The sequence below is a fragment of the Euleptes europaea genome, chromosome 10, assembly GCF_029931775.1.
Source record: "Euleptes europaea isolate rEulEur1 chromosome 10, rEulEur1.hap1, whole genome shotgun sequence".
NCBI classification, from domain to species: Eukaryota; Metazoa; Chordata; class Lepidosauria; order Squamata; family Sphaerodactylidae; genus Euleptes; species Euleptes europaea.
In genome coordinates, this window is record NC_079321.1 from 64,805,747 (window position 1) to 64,831,198 (window position 25,452).

General features: G+C 38.8%; 1 protein-coding gene across 1 annotated transcript in view; it reads left to right on the forward strand.

The window, feature by feature from the left end:
* Positions 1 to 981: 981 nt before the first annotated feature.
* The window catches only part of ARMC2 (armadillo repeat containing 2), a 67,181-nt gene continuing 42,710 nt past the window's right edge, over positions 982 to 25,452 (forward strand). The window contains exons 1-5 of the mRNA XM_056856201.1: positions 982 to 1,019; positions 2,358 to 2,431; positions 7,621 to 7,798; positions 20,745 to 20,984; positions 21,913 to 21,985. Coding sequence (XP_056712179.1) covers positions 982 to 1,019; positions 2,358 to 2,431; positions 7,621 to 7,798; positions 20,745 to 20,984; positions 21,913 to 21,985 — 603 coding nt within the window. The remainder of the gene's footprint in view (positions 1,020 to 2,357; positions 2,432 to 7,620; positions 7,799 to 20,744; positions 20,985 to 21,912; positions 21,986 to 25,452) is intronic.

Consider the following 25,452-nt stretch of genomic DNA (forward strand, 5'->3'; position numbering starts at 1 on the left):
TAGGGAAGGGAAAGTAAATAGGGGGAGGAGGATACATAGGAAAATGAGATGCTGCCCTCAAGTCCTTGTAAGTCCTCTGCTTATTATCTTATTTATTTATTATTTCAATTTATAGCCCACTCTCCCCAACCGAAACCAGGCTCAGGGCGGGTAACAACCATAAAATCAACATATGTTCAAATATAAATATATCAATAAAACAATTAGAATAATAAAAAAACAATCTTCTAACTATTAAAACCATAGATGGCGCATAATATCATGCAACACTCACTGAAAGGCTGTAAGCAGGCAGGGCCCCCTCAAATCAATGCCTGTGCAGAATCGATGAAAAAAAAGGGAGGGGGTAGGGAGGCCAGCACAGATAACACCCTCAATTGTAGGTCTAGTGGAATAGCTTTGTCTTACAGGCCCTGTGGAACTCTTTAAGGTCCCACAGGGTCCTGATGTTACTAGCCACAGCATTCCACCAGACTGGAGCCAGGGCCAAAAAAGCCCTGGCTCTTGTCGAGGACACTCGCACACTCCTAGGGCTGGGGACCACTAACAGATTATTATCAGCTGAACGTAACATTCTTCAGGGGGTATACCAGGAGAGGCAGTCCCTCAGATAAGAGGGTCCCAGACCATGTAAGGCTTCAAAGGTTAAAACCAGCTCCTTGAACCTGATCTGATGCTCCAGCTGCAGACAGTGCAGCTGACGAAGCATTGGCGGTAGGTGATCTTGGGTGAGGTTCCCGTAAGGAGCCTCGCCACCACATTCTGAACCAGCTGGAGCCTCCAAATCAGTCTCAAGGGCAGCCCTACGTAGAGTGAGTTATAGTAATCCAGCCTAGAGGTGACCATTGCATGGATCACCCTGACTAAGTCTGGGCGGGAGAGGTAAGGCATCAGCTGCTAGGCCCGGTGGAAATGGAAAAAAGCCATTCTTCTAGTAGAATGTGATTCCATTCTGTTGACTAAAGTAAAAAAAAAAAAACCATGACGTTTATTGTATTGATGTTTTCAAAGCAGAAATGGTGAGTATAATTAAACATTGCATTTGTTGCAGTCAAATCTTGTAAGCAAACAAAAACGAGATGTGTGAGAAGCCATAGGCCATATCTTAAGGCAAGTGGTTTTAGTGAGATTTTGCTACAATGAGGAACTAGTATGCACATTTGCCAGAATCACATGCTGTATCATGTCAAAGAGGTGGGCAACCTTCTTGGACTGAGTATCAAAACCCCCACATCTACCTGTGAAGTTGTTGGTTTGCTTGCAAGCCAAAAAGGGGAGAGGGGACTAAGGCTGTACTTGGCTACCAACAGGTAGGTGAAGATGAAAGTGTGTGACTGGCCTAAGATCACCCAGCACATGTCCATGGCAGAGTAAGTATTCAGACCTGGGTCTCCCAGGTCCTAGTCCAACACTCTAACCACTACACCCCACTAGCTCTTGGACTTGGCTGGTGGCTGAATAGACCTGGGAGGAGATGGCAGGTATAAGCCGTGTCCATCATCTTCTCCTATGCGGCTACCCCAACCACAGGTCGTTAGGCAGAGAACTGGCTGTGGGAGCTAAGCAAAATAGTCTGCTCTGCTGCTGTTTGGCATGTGTGCCAAAGGTTGCCTACTTGACATAAAATAATTTTGCTGTAGATTCCTAGTAATCAGCTTCTGTGTGCTCAATCCATCACAGGACTCAAAACTGTTCTTGTAAGATTTAGGAATAAACTCTTAATGTGTATTAATCCAATATGAACAAAAGAAAAGAATCATAATGGAACTTTAAAAAATATATCTTACAAATATCTTCTTCAATGATAAATACAAACATCAGAAACAGACTGTAGAAGGGAAACAGACCAAAAAGAAATATGAAAGAAAACATTACGTTACTGAAAGCAATTGTGGTTTTTGCAGACATAGCAGAAAGTAAGTAAGCCTCATTTATTTTTCTATTACTTCTACCCAAAGCAGGTCAAAAGAGAGTAAAGGAGTGTTTTTGCAGCGCGATTCTAAGCAAGTTTATTTGGAAGTAAGTTCTGTTGTCTTTAACGGGACTCCCTCTCTAACCAACGTGAACAGCATTGCACACTCTGCCCGTGTGGTTGGAACTACCGGTAACTCCTTCTGCCTTATCTATCACACTTCTAGCCTCATCCTTCCTGCAGGAAGTTCAGGGCTGCATGTATGTCACCCCCCTTCATTCTGACAAGAGTTCAGTCATAATTGCTATTTGTCTCACATGTAACACTCAACGATGCAGGTCATTTGGGGGCCCCATGTGTGGTTCACCTACTTGATCTACTAAACATATGCTACCTTATGCCACATCTGCAGTTTTTTCACTTTACTTATCTATTATTTTGTTAGTGTTGTAGACCATCACTATGCAAAGGCTGTGTTGGCAGCAATTATCAGTGATGGACAGGAAAAAAGACACCAAGGTAATAAATAAGTAGCTGGCATTGGTTTATCCTGTAAGCTGCATACATGAATCTCTTCCATCAGGTCCTGAAACAACTTTTTATCCCCTCCAAAAGCTGCAGTAATGCAGTCCAAGCTCTGCTCACGACCTGAGTTCGATCCCGACGGAAGTTGGTTTCAGATAGCCGGCTCAAGGTTGACTCAGCCTTCCATCCTTCCAAGGTTGGTCAAATGAGTACCCCGCTTCCTGGGGGTAAAGGGAAGATGACTGGGGAAGGCACTGGCAAACCACCCCGTAAACAAAGTCTGCCTAGTAAACGTTGGGATGTGATGTCACCCCATGGGTCAGGAATGACCCGGTGCTTGCACAGGGGACCTTTACCTTTTACCAAAATTTTTGCTTTTTTGATTTGTTTTTTGCCTTTGCATTGAAAAACCAGCATGATTATATCTAGTAGAGAATTCAAAAATGTAAACATTGTTTTGTGACATTGGTTGGCCTTAACAAAACATATTTTTGATTTTTTTCTGCAGACAGCTACCTACTATCTGTCTATTTTGGGAAATACTGAATTCAGCTGTTGAAGAATGCTTCAAATGTGATCTTCAAATGGAACCCTGCTTGTGAAAATTGTTTGCCCTGCAACTACTAATATTACCAAATATTATCCATTACTGTTTATCCAGTGTAAATAATTTCCAACTTTAGTGTAAGGGGTACCTCCCCCCTTTTGCTTTTACATGGGACCTGTGTTAGAAGAGACAGCTGAGTAACTGTTGTCTTTTATATTCACAAGGGAGCATGCCATTCCTCCACCCCCTCTGTCATTTGTTGTCCTGGCAGAGTCTGGAGCAACTTCAACACCTGGTTTGCACTCACTATTCCATTTTAAGACTACAAACTGCAAGTCTTGGGGCTTTCCCATTATGCACAGACACATCTTATCCCCCCTCCTTTTGTACTGAACATTCATCCTGATGAAGTGTTCTTGAGCATTTTAAACCTTGCACACTGTTTTGTGATACTGTGGTTGATCCTAATTAGAAGACACTACACAACATTTTTTAACATGACAAACTGATCTGTTCTCTTACCTGGCAGGGGGAAAAAAGGAAAGGAGGAACAATAGTGGGGAAGACAAAGAAAAATATATTTAAACTTAAACTGCACTCATAGAAGTGATACGGAGCTACAATTAATAAGAAAGAAGTTCAAAATCAGCCGCCAAAAGTTCTGGGAAAAGCCTGCCAAGCTTTGTGGAAACCATAAAGGACACATGGCATAAGAGCGCAAAAAATAAAAGGCTGCCAGAGAGGTCTTTTGCACAAGCGATAACATTATATTATCTATATGAATTTAAGGGCCTTTATGGCAGGAAGAAAAGTCCGACAAACTCCCCGACAGCAACTGTTTCCTTGCCAACTGATGATAGAAGCATGTTTGTTCCCTTGCGTTTTCTAGCACAATCCACGGCTACGCGCCCTTGTCCTGATATACGCCACTTATGCATGGGAAGGTTTTGCCTTGGATGTGCCGCTCTCTAGATGCACATTTCCCCCCATCCGGATTCTCAAAACTCTGCATGGGGGCTGATTGTTGAGTTTTGAGAATCCAGATGGGGGGGAAACGTGCATCTAGAGAGCGGCACATCCAAGGCGAAACCTCCCGTGCAGAAATGCCTACAATCTGCCCCGTGGCCTATGGCCATTTATTCATGGAAGTATTGTCGGAGGCTTTCAAAGTCAGAGTTCATTGGTTCTTGTGGGTTATCCGGGCTGTGTGACCGTGGTCTTGTAAAATGTGCATCTAGAGAGTGGCAAATCCAATGCAAAACCTTCCATGAATATTGGTTCTTGTGGGTTATCCGGGCTGTGTGACCGTGGTCTTGTAAAATGTGCAACTAGAGAGTGGCAAATCCAATGCAAAACCTTCCATGAATATTGGTTCTTGTGGGTTATCCGGGCTGTGTGACCGTGGTCTTGTAAAATGTGCATCTAGAGAGTGACAAATCCAATGCAAAACCTTCCATGAATATTGGTTCTTGTGGGTTATCCGGGCTGTGTAACCGTGGTCAAGACCACGGTTACACAGCCCGGATAACCCACAAGAACCAATATTCATGGAAGGTTTTGCATTGGATTTGCCACTCTCTAGAAGCACATTTCCCCCATCTGAATCCTCAAAACTCTGCATGGCGGCTTATGGTTGAGTTCTGAGAACACGGATGGGGGGGGAAAAGTGCATCTAAAGAGCGGCAAATCCAATGCAAAACCTTCCATGTCCACCAGGGTCAGCTCTGACTCTCCCCCCCTGGACACGCTCACTTCCCTCAGCACTCGCAAAGCCGTTGTTGCTATGGTGAAGCCAGGGCAGAAGCTTCAGAGGCGCCTGTTGAGCATGCGCCGTTCTGTCGCGCATGCTCAGAATCAGAGAGAGGCGCGCGAGCCGCCCACTTTGGTGGTACGCCGGCTGCGACGGGAGGAGGAAGACGTGCGCGGCGGGCGACCGTCCCTCGTCCCCCGCAGACCCTCCGAGAAGGTGTATTTTTTTTTCCAGTAGCCTTGAGGAAACAGGAGCCCGAGTGGGGGAGAGTCTCCCAGCTGGAGCTAAGCGAGGCCTGGGTGTGTGTGTGCGCGCGCGTGTGTGTATGGTTGCTATGGCAACAGGCTGCCCGCCCGGAAGTGCCTGGCTGGAGTGGGTGCTGGTCTGTTTTCCTGGGTTCTCCTTCCAAGAAGGGCAGGAACCCCCCAGAGTTCTCCGTGCTGTCAACCTTAGGACTTTGCCTGGCTGTATCATAATGTGCCCGTCTTCACTTGCGCACTTCCCAATCTTGGACTGACTAAATCAGTGGTTCCCAACTTTTTTTTTGACCAGGGACCACTAGGACTTTTTTGTTCGGTGCAGGGACCCCAAGGTTCAAAATAAAAATTCCGAGAATTTGAAAATAAACTTTAATCATAACTGTTAGTTAAACATTAAACTTAGAATGATATTTCAATATATGTTTTTATAATAGAGAACTTTTAATTGAAAATATTAATTTATTATGGTTTTATAGCTTTGTTTTGCGGACCTTAATTTAGCTCTCGCGGACCCCTGGGGGTCCACGGACCCCCGGTTGGGAACCAGTGGACTAAATAATAATGGCAATCTGAATGCATTGTTTTCTAGGAGATAAATAAAAAGACATATGTTGGTATTCGGTTGTGAATAATAAATGTATTTATCCAGTCGTGCACATAATAAGCATAGATTCTTGGGTATGTTAACTTGCATCTTTTAAATGTTGGTCTAAGACTTATGTAAGACTTCGACCAACATTTGAAAGATGCAAGTTAACATACCCAAGAATCTATGCTTATTATGTGCACGACTGGATAATCTGGTTCCCAACCGGGGGTCCACGGACCCCCAGGGGTCCGCAAGGACTAAATTAAGGTCCGCGAAACAAAGTTATAAACCCATAATAAATATTTTCAATTAAAAGTTCTCTATTATTAAAAAATATATTCAAATATTATTCTAACAGTTATGATTAAAGTTTATTTTCAAATTCTCGGAATTTTTATTTTGAACCTTGGGGTCCCTGCGCTGAACAAAAAGTCCTAGTGGTCCCTGGTCAAAAAAAGGTTGGGAACCAGTAGTTGTGAATCTAGAGAACAGTTTTGAACCACCTAATGACCTCTTGTGATGTATGCAGGTGAGTTTCTTTCGGAGCTAGCAACGACATTGCATCCTGTGGAGATATCACTCACTTTGAGGTTTTGTATGTATTTATCTTATGTATTTATTTACAAAATCTATTTCCCACCTTTTTGCTCTCTCAGTGGCCACCAATGTAACTAACAATTTAAAACATACACGGTAAAATATAATTTTAAAACCATTAAACTCAACCCCCTACCATACATAGTTAAAACAATTAAAAACAGAGTTAAAATACAGACAAAACATTAAAACAGCAATTAAAACATTGGCTAGGAAGGAAGGAACACTGGAGGGAATGCCAAATTAATCCAAAAAAGGTTTCATCTTCTGGCAGAAGATGGCAACAGCAGCTTCTGCCTACGAAGGGAGGTGGAGAAGGATATACATCAGGAGAGGCCCAACTGGTAAGTTGGTTTATCCTTAAAGAGCTAGGGAATGTAGCACTACTATCACTGATCCTTCTAATCCATTTGGAACAGCAATGATCACGATTTATCTGGGGCTCACAGGCTGCAATCCTGAGTGAGGCAGTCCAGGGACTCTAGGAGCAGAGGGTATATTTTTTATTTGTCTAAACTATATTCATGTATTTCTTTGTAAAGTGGTTTGCCTCCCCTGTGGGGAGAAAAGCATGGTGGCAATACCAGCTCAAGTGGCAGTATGAAATCTGCCCTCTAGGAGTTTTTTTAAAGCATTAGAAAGAAGAATACTGCACAGACAGTAAGGTTTAGCAAATCGTTAAATCAGTGTTTCTCAACCTTTTTACCCTTGTGGAACCCTTGAAATAATATTAATGTCTCAGGGAACCCCTACATATGATTACATATGATTTACATATTATTAGTGATTTCCCTAGCGATTTCTCACAGAACCCTAGGGTTCTGGAGAACCCTGGTTGAGAAACACTACATTAAATTGTTAACTTTCTTAACAAGATGCTTTTTTACATGGAAATGTTAACACAGACTAACACATTTGGTCCTGGGAGTGGGGAGAGTTTGGTATATCTTAGGGCTGTTTAGCTTAGAAAGAAAGTGATTGGAGATATTATAGAGGTCTGTAAAATTATGCATGACATGGAGTGGACAGAGAAGCTTTTCTCCCTCTCTCATAACACCAGAATGCGGGGTCATCTGCTGAAGAGTGAGTGATTCAAAACAGATAAAAGGAAGTATTTCTTCACACAACACATAGTTAAATTGTGGAACTCCTTGTCCCACGATGTGGTTATGGCTGCCAATGTGGGCTTCTTAGAGGCACCTGGATGGCCATTTTGTGAACATACTGCTGGACTTGATGGGCTTTGGTCTGATCCAGCATGGCTGTTCTTATCTTTGGTTTGCTAAAAACATTTTCATGTCCTAATTTAAAACTAGACACATGAAAGTTCTCCAGGACTATGATACCTGAGATATTTGCTCATCAGTGTGTATGCAAACTAAAAAGTACACTGTCAATGTACTTTCCATTTGACAACAATGTTACTCTATATACTTTCAGCAAGGATATTGCTTCTTTCTGGTAGAATAGTCCAAGTTTTAATTGTAGATGTAATTTCAAGACTATCATTCCATAGTAGTGCAGTATCTGGAACAAGGAATGAAACCATAAAAGCAGATAGCAAGAAATTGTTGCAACTTGTTCTTCTGGTTGGAAGTATGCATGAAATCCCAAGCAGGTATAGCTTAGAGAGCCAGCGGTGGTAAGAGCGGTGGTGTGGAGTGGTGGAATCTGATCTGGAAAACCAGGTTTGATTCCCCACTCCTTCACATGAGTGGCGGAGGCTAATCTGGTGAACTGGATTTGTTTCCCCACTCCTACACATGAAGCCAGCTGGGAGACCGTGGGCTAGTCACAGCTCTCTCAGCCCCACCTACCTCACAGGGTGTCTGTTGTGAGGAGGGGAAGGGAAGGTGATTGTAAGCCGATTTGATTCTTCCTTAAGTGGTAGAGAAAGTCGGCATATAAAAACCATCTCTTCTTCTATAACGTAGTATAGTTCTAAATGCTTGTGGCTACTTATGGGACTGATACCAGGTTATTACAACATTTATGTCATGTTTTGTACCAGTGGTCTGCTGTTACTACTTCCATATTGATGATTTCAAGAAATATGCCAAATAACACAATGAACTCTTGCAGGTAGGGTAGAGAGATGTGAACTCTAGGGTAGAGAGATGTGAAGGCCCAAGAAAAAAAACTTGGAAAAATGTGGGAATTTTGAGGGAGCGCTTAAAACAATCTCTCATGCATTATTTTTATCTTTTTTAATAAGTAAAATGCTTCTTAAAGTAAGGTTTCTCACATTGAAAATGTAATAATATGAAAATATCTGAGAACTTTTCCAGTTTGTCAAGTGGAAAAACTGGGACATACAACATGTTCAAGAATTTTAAACCATTTAAATAATTTTAGCAACGATTAATGTGGTATAATGTGTTAAATGATAATACAATATTAGAGAGTCAGTGTCTTCAGTATTATATATCCAAACATGCTGGTAGTCCTAATCATTGTGACTCTTTGAGAGTTTACCTTCAAATAAAGTTATACATGTTATATAGAGGATGTTGTTCAATTAGTAAAAGAAGTTTCGGCTTAATAGGAAAGTAAACATTGCATATATTTCTATCCCCCCATTTTCTTCTAATTAAAAAAAATTAACCACTACACTACATCATTCTAAATTTTTAGATCATTGAGGAAACCTTGCTTTCCTATTTTGCTGATAATGATTTGTTTAAACTTTACTCTTAAAATTCAAGCTAGTTTTTCTTTCAAAGGCATAAAGATGCTGCCTGTGTAGGTACTCCATTCAGACTAAACATGTCTCCTCCCTATAGGAACAAAGATAAATACATCGATATGATTTTAAAGCATGATAAAAAGGAAGCTTTGCCATGACCATAATTTAATATCCAATTTGAGCAGTAGTGGTTAAGAATATGGGAAAAACAGAGACAAGAAAAGTTTAAAATGAAAATCTGTTTGCAGGCATGATGATGGCTCATCAGTCGACACTTCCAGCATAGGTATCTTCATAAGATAAACAATTTAGGATTGAAAGGAGATCTGATTGAAAGTTAATTAGAACCTTTTGCAGGCTGTAATGGTGTTGCTCCACAGAATGATAATATCTGCCGGGTGTCCAGCTGATTAATTAAAATGGAGCACATATTAATCCAATAAATAATACCCTTAAGAGCAAAATGTAAAATTTTTGAAGTGGAAGTAAACTCTCCAAAGACTGGAGATCATTGTTATAAATAAAAACTAAAAGATAAATGGAAACCAAATGGGGAAAAAAGGATTTGGGTTTTTTGTTTTTGACATGAGACCAATTGTGACATCCCCCAAAAATCCTGGATACCACAGTTTGGTGAGGCAGCTGATGAATGTCAGTTAGACATCCCTGGTTCCTATTATAGAACAATAGTTCTCAGCGGTCGTTAGGCAAAGGGAGTGTGGTGTATTTATTGTTATAATGAACAGTCTATTCCCCCCTCTGACATTTGTGTGTGTTGGTTTCGTCTCATGGGGTGGAGCCCCTTAATTCTGTTTGTTAGTTAGAATTGTAAACTGTAAGAGCTCCACTGTCCTGAAACCAGTCGCTCCCATCCCTGTATCTTCTTGCTCATAAATGAATATTTCTTGAACTCACCCATCTGTGTGGTGTGAACCTAAGGGCAGGAATCTTGCTTGCAAGTCAGGAATATCACAGGTAGTGAGCCATAGTTTAAATCTGCAATGTGGAGCTGCTGTCCAACCATCAATCACTTGTATTCACTTTTTGGGTTTTTTAATGAAACTGGCCTGTTTTAATCCTTCAGGATGTATAGCGTGAGTTTAGGACGTTGTTATTCAGGTCTTGAATTTTACATAAGTAACTTTTTGATGTGTGTACTAAGAATGGGTTGTATTTTGGTATACATATAATCTGGTGCAACTTTAGGAATAGTGAGATTTGTGATACTAATATTTAAATACTTTTTGGTGCATGCCATGGGCAAAGCAAGACCAATTGGGAAGCCCCACCCTCCAGCCTTGTTCCTGTGTTCAATACAGGATTTTCCTCATGGGATTTGTACAGTTCAAAGAATGCCTGGTTCCTGGTTGCATAATTTCCCTCCAGTCTGTGATGAAGTAGCTGAATGGCATGCTTTAAGAGTAGTGGTTTTCAAACCTGCACCAAGTTTGAAATCCTGGGATTTCTCAGAAAAATGTTAATGATTCATCAATAAGAAGACTGGCAGTGGCAGATAAACTTTGCTGCAAGAAAGTCCCTTGAGTGTTAAAAGCAGCTTGTTACACAGTGTGAAAGCCTGAGAAACCCAAGCCCTTTGGGCATGCTAAACTAGCTGAGCACTTCCCTAGCCCCTAAGTATTGAATGCAACTGAGATAGTTGAGCTGAATCCTGCCCAGATTTCAGCTTCAACTGCCATCTTCTTATTCCAAACAAAATTTGTTTATACCATGTTTAAGATATGAGGAAGCATACTGTGATTTGAGAGAGGCTAAGTCAGGGAATTCAAAATCAGGGTGCAAAACAGCTAGTTCAGAAAGAAAAATCAGAATCTCCAAAAAGAAGCAGTATGGCATTGATGGGACAAGAGAAAGGGTGGCTTTTCCTCTTCTGCTCTGTGTTTTTGGAAAGTCTTACGAATTTTCTGCAAAACTGTATTTTTGGAATGGTTCATGCACACATATTTATCACTTGATGACCGCAACATGAACCAAGATGTCCATGTGTGAATAGGTTGCTGTAAATGAAATTTCCCATCACCACAAACACAATGCTTTTCACATATTCAGCTGTTTGTCATCAAGTACACAGTCCTGATGCAGAGAAATCTAGTCATATATGCATGCATTGAACCAGCTTGTACATTTACCTTAAAAGAAAGACATCTGGATCTTCTGAAAAATCTTTTTAAAGGTATGCATTATCTTTACTTAAAAAAAAAAAGAAATGAAATGAGGGCTTGAAAAAAAACTTGAACTCTGAGAAATTATATTGGAAGTTAAATCGGTAGGTCTTTTTATGCAGTAGAGAAACAGCAAATTAAAAATGTATCGATTAGATTGCTGATGGTATCTACAAAGAAATTGGACTGGCTTATTGCCTCACGCTGTGTACATGTGGAAGGAATCCTTCACTGATGCGTGGGACTTGCATTTTTATACATTGCTCCATCCTGTTTGAGTTTTTGTGTGTGTGGTGTGATTACAATTTACACATGCATATAGAAAGCAATACTTCTTTTCTATTAGAAGGGTCCCTTGGTAACTTGTATTGTTTGTTTTGACAGCAAATGTTTTCTCTCTGTCGTTCAGATCCTGCTGTGAGATACTGCATTATTCACTGAATCTTCAGCTTGTGGGTGTCTATATGGTTATCTAACAAAGTTTTCTATGGATTCAGGAAGCTCTTTTGTTTGGCTCTGAAGTGGATAGCTCTAGAAGCCTTTGGTGGGTATCTTTGGTGCTTGTTAGACTGACTTCCTGTATTTCTGTGTTGTTTCTTTGCCATTAATAATAAAGTGATGAGACAATAATCATTTGAACTTCAGTACTGCCTGAAGCTTTGAACTGACCAGGGAGGATTTCTTTTCTCCATTAGGTTTTTTTATATACACTGTATTAAATCAAACATAAAGCATTTTGTTGATAAGAGTATTTTTTAATGCTAGACCATTCTTGAACAACAAAATCCCATCTCAAAATGATATATATATATTGCCATGATAGCAGGAGGATGGGAATGTGGGCAATTCTGAAGGTGACTTTCAGCCCCACACTCAGTCCAGAATTCTTCTAGCTTTGGAAGGTTGAAGTAGATAAATGAGAAGCCCGGGGGGGATTCAGGGGGGAAATTTTTTCCCCCTGGCCCTTTTTTAGTTTTTCTGATGAACACTGAAAAGGAATTCCTATGAAATATCTTATCTTTTTGAAGGAGTAAAATGCTTATTAAGTCAAGGTTTTCCACACTCAAAATGTATAGGATGAAAAAGTCTGAGGACTTTTTCAATTTTTCCAACTGAAAAAAAAAATAGAAATTTTTTGGAAGTACTGAAAAAACCACCCCTCAATCTGTACTTACAATATTTTCAATATTTTCTTAAGTAAATAATTTTGTCAACAATTAATAAACTACAATTTATTTAATGACAATACATTATTCAAGAGTTCAGTGTCTTCAATGTTATCAAGTTTAGTTTAATAGCCAAACATGCTGGTGGTCCTACCTTTGATTCTATTAAAGAGTCTATCCATTTTCTTCTCTTAATTATAGAATATGTTCTCTTCCTTCAACATTTTCCCCTACCTCTCAGATGGCAAAAATTAAAGATACATGTGTTATAGTAGCATAGAGTACAGCAGTTTGCAATGCTTACTCAACTATGGGTTATACTTGCAATTTTTCTTATACAAACTGAAGATACTTATACTTTTACATTCCACAAATATACCAAATAGTACAAATTTATATGCTGATTAAGCTATAAATCATGCATTTCATGCTATTAAATCAATAAAAAAGGTTCAGATTGATAGGTAACTAAGCGTCACATATATTTAAAATGTTACCAAAATTTCAATTTTTTTCCTGAAAAAAGCAGGGGGCACAACCTTCCCCCACCCCATGGTTTCTAAATTTCTGGAACTTTTGCATCTCTCATAAAAACTCAAGCAGTGCTACAGTAGCACACTTACAGATTGTTGTGAGAATTCCAGATAGTATACAGGGTTGAAATAAAGTGACACTTTAGAGGCTGAGAATTTGTTCTTGCATAATGAGTTAGAGAGGGGCATTGTGCTGGGCAGTCCATATGTTATTATTGAGCAATTTTGGCCTTTTCATTGTATAATTGATATTAAAAACCTGTGAGCAAGCTCTATTTTGCAGCTGTCTCCCAGGTGATCTGCATATCAGGGTGTTTTTGCCTTCCTCTGGGCATAGAGCAGGGGTCACGAAGGGAGTGGGGGAGGTAGCTGTGAATTTCCTGCATTATGCAGGGGATGGAATGGATGGCCCCTGGGTCACTTCCAGCTCTATATTTCTATGTAAATCTCCATATGCAAACAACTGCCACCTGCAATAATCAGTCAGAAGTGAAACATTTATTCACTTAGCTCCAGTGCTGTGGATGTCAACACACTGGACACAAAGTTTGCATAGGGGCCGCACATGTGAAGTTCAGTGCATGTATATGTAACCCTTGTAAAAATGTATTTATTGTTGAAAAGTGTATCGCCTTGTTTCACCCGCACAATTGTAACAGGGCAGTGGAAGGAGTGGGGAGACTGGAAGGAAGGGAAGCAGCTAGAGGAGAGGATGAGGCGTTTTGTTCCTCAGGATGTTGTGGGGAATTAAAGAAGCAGCTCCAGATAAAAACAGACGGGGACACAGAGAAAGGCAGCTGGAGGAAGAGTGGCCATCTTCTGGTGTGAGCCTGTTACTCTGACTTCTGCTATAGGGTTGCCAGCCTCCAGGTAATAGCAGAAGATCTCCTGTTATTACAACTGATCTCCAGCTGATAGAGATCAGTTCACCTGGAGAAAATGGCCACCTTGGCAACTAGACTCTATGGCACTGAAGTCCCTCCCTGCAAGGGACCTGGCCTAACCCTATTCTGCTGTGACTAGGGTTGCCAGGGTTCCTCTTTGCCACCACTGGGAAGTTTTGGGGGCAGAGCCTGAGGAAAGTGGGGTTTGGGGAGGGGAAGAGCTTCAATGCCATAGAGCCCAGTTGCCAAAGTGGCCATTTTCTCCAGGTGAACTGATCTCTATCGGCTGGACATCAGTTGTGATATCTCCAGCTAGTACCTGGAGGTTGGCAACCGTAACTGTGAGTAAAAGTGGTTTCTGTGAGGAGAACGCAACCTATGTGCAGTTTGTGAGTCAGGACCCAGAGACTAAAGAGACTTCTTTCTCTGTTCCCACTGACTTTGGGACTGGTTAATATAATTGTTATTCACACTGTTTTGTTTCAAACTCCCAGTCTGACTTTATTGTTTCCAGCCCCTTTCAATCAATGTTACTTGTTTAAGTGTTTCAAGTTTAAATGGGGCATCTAAAATCCTGTGGTCACTAACCTGACCCTTTTACAACGAAAAGGGTTACATATTCTTGAGTCACATGATCATCAACATACAAATCTCAGATATGGCAACAAATTTGGGGCCTACATGAAACAGCATATGCCCTATGCAAATGATTTGTTTTGTTTTTTTTTATAATTTTTTTATTGATTTTTATAATAAATCCAAAAAAAAGAGAAAAAAAGAAAAAAAAGAAAAAAAATATACACAATAATAATTAAATAAAAATAAAAATACATAGAGCGTACAGTTCTGTTATTACACTGTTCATATAAAAACATATATTGTTAATATTGTTCTACATATATTGTTATACATAATTTGTTATACAAATAAGGATATATATTACGCCCTACTTCAAAAATCCACCACCCACCACAGTGCCCATCACCAATGGACTTCCGATGGGGTGTGTTGACTAATAAAAAAAAAAATCACATTGTTATACATTAATTAAAATCACCTTATACTATAATTCGTTAACTATATTTTTAAAATCCGTTTTTGCCGATTTATCCCAGTATGCAGCGGCCTTTGACCACATAATTTTAAATTCCTCCCTATCTTTACCATGTAAGGATACTGTAATTTTGGCCATCCGCATATACAACCATAATTTTTCTCTCCATTCTCTAATTGAAGGTTTAATCGTTTGCTTCCACTTTTTTGCAATTATAATCCTAGCTGCTGCAAAACTATATTGACATATGACTCTATCAGCTTTATCCAATTCTCTGTTTGGAATGCCCAATAAGCAAAAAGCGGGATCTCGCTTAATTTTTACTTTAATAAGATTATTAGTTTCATTCGTAACTAATTGCCAAAATCTCCTAATTTTTTTACAAAACCACCAACTATGCATAAACGTACCTATATCAGTACCACATTTCCAACATAACGCTTTGTCATCTTTTTTCATTTTACTTAATAAAACCGGGGTTATATACCATCTATAAAACATTTTATATAAATTTTCTCTTATTTCATTCGAAATAGTAAACCTAAATTCATTTTTCCAAAGCTTTTCCCAAATTTCCAAATCAATATTATATCCTAAATCTCTCATCCATTTCAACATGACTGGTTTGATCCTTTCTTGTTCTAAGTTCAATTCTATAAGTATTTTATAAATCCTACCAATCAATCCTTTATTACCTTTCAATAATACTATCTCAAAGTTAGATTTAGTATGATTAAATCCCAATCTATTATCTTTAATAAAAACATCATTTAGTTTATAATACATAAACCAGTCTTTTAGTTGAAGTTCTTCACGCGTTTTCAATATCCATGTCCCATCTCTATATTCTATCAATTCTCTATAGATATCACAGTCCAAATTTAGATGTGCACCTCTTCGCATAAAAGCTTCTATAGGGTTTATCCAACCGGGAGTTTTACTTTCTAAAGCATCTTTATATTTATTCCATACTTGTAATAAGTTTTTCCTGATAATATTAAAATTAAATTCCTTATTCACTTTCTGTTTCTCATACCATAAATAAGCATGCCACCCGAATCGTAGTTTATATCCTTCTAATTCTAATAATTTAGGATTCTCCAAGAGAATCCAATCTTTAATCCAGGTGAAACATGCCGCTTGGTAATACATTTTTAAATCTGGTAATCCCAGTCCTCCCGTCTCCCTTAATTCTATTAAATTATTATATGCAATCCTATGTCTCTCTTTACCCCAAAGGAATCTCAAAATATCTTTTTTCCATTCCTCAAATATCTGTACCCCTGTCACTATTGGTAAATTTTGAAACAGAAAAAGCATCTTAGGCAGTAACATCATTTTAATTACTGATATTCTTCCCCAAAGTGATAAAGGGACCTTTTCCCAACTTATCAGATCTTTTTTTATTTGTTGCCATTGTTTCACATAGTTGTCCTGAAATAAATTAAGGTTATTATTCGATAACCATATACCTAAATATTTAACTTTATGTTCAATATTGAGTCCCGACTTTTTGATCAATGTTTGTTGCTGTGAAAGAGTCATATTTTTAACCAAAATTTTTGTTTTTGCCTTATTAATTTTAAAACCTGAAATCTTTCCATAAACCTCCAATATTTTATTCCATCTGTCAAACTGTTCAATCGGATCAATCAAAAAACATACTAAATCATCCGCATAAGCTTTAAGTTTGTAATGATTTCTCCCTATTCTTACCCCTACTACATCATTAAATTTTCTAAGATTATCCAGTAATACCTCTAATACTAAAATAAAAAGTAAAGGGGAAAGAGGACAACCCTGTCTCGTTCCCCTTTGAATTTCAATCTTTGGTGATAAAGACCCATTCACAATCAAATTAGCTGTTTGATATGTATATATACTTTTTATGGCAGTTTTAAAACTATCACCAAAACCCATATATTCTAATACCTTAATCATAAACTGCCAATTAACATTATCAAAAGCTTTTTCGGCATCCAAAAATATAAAAGCTATTGGTGTTGTGTCTTGTTCCGCATATTCTAAAAGATCAATTACCACCCTAACATTTTGACTAATCAGTCTTCCTGGTAGAAATCCAGCTTGATCATCATGTATTAATTGGTTCAGTACTCCTTTTAATCTAGTAGCTAAAATTGCTACAAATAGTTTGTAATCAATATTTAGCAATGAAATCGGTCTGTAGTTTTTAACTTCCAATGTATCCGAATTCACCTTTGGTATTAAGGCTATATTTGCCTGTTTCCAGGTCTGAGGGATAATACCTTTTGTCATCCCTAAATTCATAACTTCCAAAAGATAGGGGATTAATTGCTCTCTAAATGTTTTATAATAATATGCTGTAAAACCATCTGGTCCAGGAGATTTATTCAGCTTACTTTTTTTTATAGCCTGCTCCAATTCGTCCATGGTTATTGGAGAATCTAAAAATTCTTTGTTTTCTTGCGTTATTTTTCGCCAATCCCATTTAGCAAGATAAACTTCCATTTCTACCTCTGAAACTGACTTTTTTTAATATAAATCTGTATAAAATTTCACAAATGTATCTACTATCTTCTCCTTAGCTCTTGTTATCTTGCCCTCCCTTCTTATTTGAGTTATTGGTAATTTTTTATCTTTCTGTTTAATTTGCCAAGCTAACATTTTACCTGGTTTATTAGCATGTTCAAAAAAATCTTTGTTTAGTATACATAACTTTTCGTTCAATTTCTTCAGCAAGTAAAAATTCATATCGATGTTGACAATTTCTAATCTTATTTTGTTGTTCTAATTTAGCCCCTTTGTCTTGCAGTCTATTTAAATATCTCTCCGCCTGCTTTATTTCATCTAATATGCATTTTTTCTTAGTCTCCCTATCCCTATAATATCTTGTATTTTGTTGAATTAAAAATCCCCTAATTACTGCTTTGCCAGCGTCCCAAACTATGTCTTCACTGGTACCTTTATCCATATTTTCTTTAAAGTAATTTAATATTTCAATTTTCAATTTGTCTACAATTTTTTTATTATTTAATAAAAAATCATTAATTCTCCAGGGTTTATAACCTCTATTTCCCATTTCAATTTTAGCTGATACCGCGTTGTGGTCTGACAACACCCTAGGTAAAATCTCACAATTTTCTAAATTCTGTACCAGACCCTCTGACATCCATATCATGTCTATCCTGGAACACGTGAGATGTCTCTGTGAAAAAAAAGTATATTGCTTCATGTTACCATGTGTCAACCTCCAGACATCAAACATATCCCACTGATCTGTAAGAACATCAAAAATCCCTGGTAACTTTCCTTCATTGCTAGCTTTTTTCTTTTTCCCAGATCTATCAACCTTAGGTACCTTAACTCCATTAAAGTCCCCCATCCATATCATTTTTTCTGTAGCATATTCAGCTAATAATAATGCTAAGTTCTCATAAAATACCTTTTGATTTGTGTTAGGTGCATATATTCCCACAAGCAATACCTTTTGGTAACCAATTGTTACCTCCAACAGCAAAACTCTTCCCTCTATATCTTGAAAAATAACTTTTAGTTGTAATGAAACAGGTATATACATAGCTATTCCATTAGTCTTTTTACTACTATTACAAGCCGTAAATAAAGTACCCAACCTAGCATGTTCCAACCTGAAAACATCCTTAGGGAGTATATGCGTTTCCTGTAAGCAGATAATGTTAGCATTAAATTTTCTTAAATGATGAAAAATTTTCCTCCTTTTGTTGGGAGAGTTCATTCCATTAACATTCCAAGATATGACCTGTAACATATCAAATTTTTAATTAAATTCCATTAAATCCACAATAAGTACATTTTTAACTCCTGTTGCTGCAACCCCCCTCTGCCCCCCATATCCATTCAATCTTCAGTCTTCAGGTTCCTCATTTGGAGAGTCCTCTGATGAAACTACTGGCAAATCTCCACCACCAGAAGCTTCAGATGCCTTTTCCTCTTCTGTAGACTCTCTAGTTGGAGCTTGTTTAGCTGGCTTGAGAAGCTTAACCAGTTCTGCATCATATCTTCTTAAAAACTGGTCTGCCTTATCCACTTCCGTGAACTTAAACCTTTTCGCCTTAAAGATAAAAGAGACCCCCTGCGGGTATTCCCATCTGTATTGAATTCCACTGAGTCTTAAACGCTGGGCAATCTCCATAAAATCCTTCCTCTTCCTCAGCAATCTTGCAGGTATTTCTTTCATCAGCCTCAGTGACTCATCTCCAACTTTCAATGGTGTTTTGTAATGAGTATTAAGTATTAAGTCTCTGTGGCTTCTAGAAAAAAGTTGAACCAGGCAGTCCCTCGGTACTTTATTCCTGGTTGCATATGCTGAATTTATTCTGTAGGCTGTCACAATCATCCCTGCAATGACCTCTTCAGATTCTTGCAAAAAATCTGCCAAGAGAACCATCAGATATCTTCGCAAGTCCCGATCCTCAATTTTCTCTCGCAATCCACGAATACGTAGGGAAGATTCTTTTATCTTGAGTTCCATCATTGCCATCTGATCATTTTGGGTCTCTTGTCTGTCAGCTACAGATGTTATTGACATCTCCAGGGTATCCACCTTCTTCTTAGTTTCTTTGGTTTCTTGTGAATTTTTTTTTAACTTGGTTTCTACCCTGTCTTGCCTGACAGCCAAAGATGAAATAGTGTCCTGCAAGGAAGCTATTGCAGCTGAATTCTGAGCTATAGTAGCTGTATTCTGAGATAGCTCCTGTTTCATTTCTGTCACATCCTGACAGAATGTTAAGAGTTCAAAAACAGAAGCCAGAGTCACTTCAGGTTTAGTTTCTGGTTTGGTTTTTAAAGGCATCTTAGCAGCAATAGATGTTGTTGCTATTGGAGAAGTTATCTGTTTGGTTGTTTGAGTTATTTGGGTCACAGAGGAGCGTCTGATAGGAGGCTGTACCACCAACTTTGTATCCTTTAAAATGTCCTTGGTGTGTTTCTCTTTCTCACCCATTGGTGAGCCAAAAAGACTGACGTTAGAAAGTTGTAATCCAAGGGAAAATAGGGGGGGGCAAAAAATTTCTTTTATATCATTTCATTCAGGTAAAACATGTGGAGAGAACAATCACTGTGAACAGTAGGAAAAAATTCTATGCCATATCACTTAATTGTCCTCTTTTTTATTTCTGAGTACTCTTGGCTTTAAAGAGAAAACTTTTTGAGTGCGTCACTCAACTGGCAAAAAGCCAAAAATCACAAAACCAGAGCGTAACTGAATTATAGATGGTTCAAAAATTGTCCTTCACAAAAGAAAAATTGCCACACACCCCAAATTAGTGATTTTAAAGTCCAAACAGAGAATCTTTATTTATATTTCAAAGAAAAACAAAATCGGGTCCCACCTCGCTCTCTCCTGCCGTCTTCTTTAAGATGGCGCCGGCTCTTCGGTGAAATCCGCCAGAGCGACCGCCGCCGATTTCTCGGCGGTTATCGCTCCCATGGCAAGACCACCACCGGCACCCAGGACTGCATCCCCTCTTGCCCCGAGGGGTGCCGCTTGCCGGCTCTTCCCAGGGCTATTTTTAGCCCGTCGGCAGCGAACGGCAGGAGCGCGGGAGCTCCGCGCTTGTGACGGGGGGGTCGCCCGACCCGGAAGCCTGCAAATGATTTGTTACATAATGGTCACCTTGTAAGCTGGAAGGCAGTAGTCATGTCTGATAGGTGGGCCCATGTCAGGTGCCGGCTCTGTCCAATTAGAAGTCATTCCAGACTGTCCTCTGATTTTAAGAATAACGTGTATTTCTTGGGTGTTGCTTGATTGCAGAAGAAAGTGGCAAATATAGCAATATTAGGTACAATGCAATTCTGCAAAATAACCATTTTGCTGGAATGTGGATCAGACTTACAATGCAATTCTGCAAAATAACCATTTTGCTGGAATGTGGATCAGACTGACTTGCTGTATTCAGATGGACAGATGGTCAGGCAATGTGGGCTGATGACAACTGCAGTGCAAACCGTGGGGATTGGATGGGCATCAGTGTGTGTCCTGAATTGTGAAAAATTCACATTGCAAATAAGCCCCTGGTTGTTTTCTGTTTCTTCTATGCAGGGTGTCAAGTGCTTACTACAAGAAGATGTCGTCAAAAAACAAAAATATGGAAAATTCAGAAGCTTTTTACAAGCCCTCATTAGCTGTTCAGAAGACCAGTGCTGAGATTATAAATGAAGCCCGAAATGCATTAAAAACATTAAGAACTAGAAGACCATTTACACCAAGAGAGGAACAAAGGAAGCTTTTTGGATCCACCTCTTCAAGGACACCTGAAAATAGGCCTCCTTCTTCTTTTAGGTATGGTAGCTTGGGAGGAGATGTAGTCATACATTCTGCCTCATCAGGGAATGGAATTCACTCTGGGTGTGTCTCACCACTGCTGATTAAGTAGTGTCATAGAAATACAAAAGGCAGGTTTGAAATAGTCCAGCTGTTCTCATAGGAGATAATTCCTTCCTGCCAGATATGTGGAGCTACTAATAGATTAGGTAGAAATAGTTTAAAGGTCTTTCTGACTTCTTTTAAAAATACACAGTTAATTTTCAGTCCAAAGCTATTCTGTGTAGGAACCAGACAGATTTGCCTCATCTCCTGCTTCTGTTGATTTCCTGATTCCCAAAGGAATTACTTCTACAGAAGAAGCACTACTGCTTCACAAACTGCAATTCAGTAGCAGGCACAGAAGTATTCCAAAGCACGGTGGTGTTAATTCTTATTTCATATAATAAGCAGGTGTTTTCTTTTTGCTGTCAAGTCGCAGCAGACTTATTGCAACCCCATAGGGTTTTCAAGGCAAGAGACGTTCGGAGGTGGTTTGCCATTGCCTGTCTCTGCATTGTGACCCTGGTATTCCTTGGAGGGCTCCCATCCAAATACTAGCCAGGGCCGAAGCTGAGAGTGTGTGACTCGCCCAGGGTCACCCAGCAAGTTTCCATGGTGCAGGTGGGGACTTGAAAATGGGATTCCCAGATCCTAGCCCAACACCATAACCACTACACCATGCTGGCTCTCATAATAAGCGGGTACCATGACTTATAGCCAGCCTCTTGTTTTTTTCTTCTTCTTCAACCTCAATTTTACTATTTTGTCTAGAATTCCAAGAAAGCACTTTGGGAACACATAGAGCACTTTGGCAAAGTAGCACTTTCACTGTGTTAGCATATACACAGAATATACCCTTTTTATGGCGAAATAGCTGCCTTTGCATAATCTGTTTTTATTTCAGTCTCCATGCTTCCAGCTTTGAATCAGCTGAACCAAGGCCTGTGTCTTGTACTCGCCTTAGCCCACTGGATCATGTACGTATTACCTATTAGTATAGATGTGTGTCCTCTGCACTAAAAAAGTCAAAATTTTGCACCCAGGACATCAACATTCTTAAATTAAAGCCAAACTTACGTTGCCTGTACAAATGAGGCAAACTGGAACACAGGCCTCACTCAACACCCAAAATCTTCTTTTTTGGGGGGGGGGGGGGGGACAGGAACGCACACATTTCTAGCTTCTGAGTGTTTTTAAAAAACTGTTTTTAATTATATTATTTTAAGTGGCAAAAATTGTATTAACAGTAATATCAACAGATTACAAACAAAAACACACAATCTTAAAACAATGTTCCAGTAAACAATGTAAAGGTTATTCCAAAGGTAAACTATATATAGTATTATAATTTAGGATCTTTGTGAAAGTTTCTGAAATTCTTTGCTCCTTTTAAGCAGATACTTGCATTCGCAAGGTCTGGAAACTTTAGTTTAAGATTTTTATTTTTTAAAATATTGTACTGTAAGGAATAAATAGGTACCATAAGAAGAATTTTAACAATATTGTCGTAAAGTTCTTTCATCGTTAATAATATATGATATAATAAAAAGACTTCTCCTTCATCTTCTTCCGTCTTGCTATAAATTTGTACACTCTTTTGTATTAAAAATTCTAATCCTACTAGGATATTTCAAACTGTAATTTCAGTTCTGTTTTCTACCACTATAGTAAATATAACAATTACATATTATCTTTTAGCTTAAAATAATAGTAGAAGAGTTATTTTCAAAAATTATCATTAAAGTGAAAGGATTAGATCAATAATAACTAAAATTTGCTGGTTGTTATTTAATTCCATAGTAAGCTCTCTGGGTCTCTCTTTCACCCATAGGTTGTACGATGTCTTTTGGATTTGTTCTTGCCATGAATTTTAGTTTTTCCACCACTTCTAGAGTTTTCTTACATCTGTTCCTTTTTGTCCAGGTTTCGAAGATGGAGCTTCTTTCCCTTCTTCTTCTTCTTGTTTCTGTTCTAGCACAGGGCTGACTAAATCTTGCTCAACATTTCAAAACAATTTCAGTATCTTTCAGTGAAATGATGGTAGTTCTGACCCCTTTGTAGGTAAAAGTAAGTCCCTGTGGAAATATCCAGGAGAATCTTATTCCATTCCTCTTCAGTATCACAGTGAACTCTTTATACATGTTTCTCTTCATCATCAAATGTTGAGGGATATCTTTGAGTATTATCAATGGATTTCCCTTCACTGACAAAGGATTGTCATAAAACATTTGCATAATGATGTCTTTCATCCTATTATCATAGAAGGAGATCTTGACATCTCTAGTCTTCGATTTTTCCAGTCTAGATGGTAAAGGGATTCTGTATATTCTATTTATTGCTTAGTTCAAATCTTGTTCACTTATATAAGTTAAGTCAGCCAATGATTTTATAATTGATTCTCTGGTGTCACCTAGTTCTTCTGGCAAATTGCGAAGGTGAATGTTAGATTCTCTTACTTTCATCTCCATCATAGCAAGTTGGTCTTTAATAGTCTCTTCATGGGAGTGCATAGCTTTAATTTGTTGATCTTGAATATCCAGTTTTTTCTTTATTTCTTTCTGTTCTTCATCTGTCTTTTTTTATTAGTAAATCCATTTGTCCCATATCCGTTTTCATTGTAGTCACTTGTGATTTTATATTTTTCATGTCAATTGTCAGAATGTCCAGTTTTTGATTAATAGATTGAGTAAAATTGGTTAGGATGCCAGTTAATTGAGTCAATTGGTGTGACATTTCTTCTTGCTGTTTACTTATCTGATCCTGTTGTTTAGCTAGCATTCCCTGTATTTTTTTTCCATCTCATCCATATTTATTCTAAAAAAGGTTCCAAAAAATTTTGATGTTACAAAAGAAGTGATTCTTAAAAGTCCAATCTTTAAACAAAGTTGAAACTTATATCCTTAATGTTTGTCTTTTGAGTGAAGAGGCAGGGCCCAATTCTGTTTGCTTTGTATATCCACCAACTTTAATCAGTTTAAGTTTTTCCCGATGTAATAAAAATGAGACTTAAAGTTTCAACAAACCATCAAGTTTTAGTGACGCTCTAGCTCGGCAGTGGAGTAGGAAGTAGACAGGATGTTGTTGATTCACGGACCTTTCGTCGTCTCCTCTCTATGATCTTGGGTAGTAGGATTTATTTTGCAGTTGCACAAAAGAGACTCACTTCCGGTCCTTCGAATTAGTCTGTCTCTCCGATCTCGGTGGTGCTGGGTCTTAGGTATTGGATACTTTGAAAAGCAGCAAGTATGTTTCCTTGCTGTCTTCCGGTGCTCCGAGTTAGATCGTTCCAGTGCAGACGTGGCTGGAGGACCTTCTCAAGCTGGAAAGATCCAAAGGTATTTTTCTTGTTTACTCCCACCCCTTTCGACATCTCAGGGTCTGATTGGTAATTATAGTGTCTTTCAAAAGTCCGTTTGTTATGTCTAAGTACAGATCAAGTAGATAAGGCTCCTGCCGATTTTCTAGTATCTTTTTAAATTACAAAGTCACTTATATTTTGGGTGGAGAAACGCGGATTGCATAGATGATTTTCCCGGTCCTTTAGGACTTCAGATTCAAGGTAAAAACAAGAGAGTTCTTGTAACTTACTCAGACTTCGGAAGATGAGGTTTCATTCCAAAAATATTATTATTTAAGTGTTGATAGAGGAGGTCGAAGCTTGGAGCCAAAGAGACGTTCATGGCGATGGAAATCCCCTTGGTAGCTGGCGGGATAGCATCCACACCTCCGAGAGGCTTAAAAACTCTCTCAGAGAATATGAGAGTCAAAACCGCTCTTCACGGCTTGCAGGGGTGGTCCTGCATCCCAGTCCGCTATTTAGGACTGGGGCGGAGTGCCTTATTGCACCCCAATTTGATCATTTCTTGGATTCCCTCGGGGAGATCCCCGAGGGACATGGGCTCGGGCCAGCACTCTACCGGAAGTCTAAAACTGAAATTCTCAGTAAAGTTAATTTTTCTTCCACTATCTCTTTCTATGCTTGTGTCTCTAATTTTGTGGAATCGCAGCTCTGCTCTGCCTGTTGGGGTTAATGTTGTGTACATCAATATTTTGATTTTTTAACATACTATTTGTCGCCTAATTACAAGTTGCATTCTCTAGAAATATTGGTTTTTTGGAAATTTGTGATTACATTTTGTAGACTTTTACTACAGTGGCATGGGCCCAGCATATCTCAGGAAATGTATTTCCCCATGTGAGCCCACATGTGCCCTAAGATCTCAAGGGCCCTGTTGCAGGTATCTATCAGGCAGGTATCACCAGCTAGGACTTAAAATATGGTTTTTCCAGTGGTGGCTCCAAAGTTTTGGAAGATTTGCTGTGTGAAAGGTTTCTCAGTAAATAGCTTGTGGTAGGAACCATGACTGTGCACAAGATACTTCCTGTGGTGTTAGTCCACTTGCATTAACAGGTGTAATAACCTTAAGCCAGTTCATATGTTGTA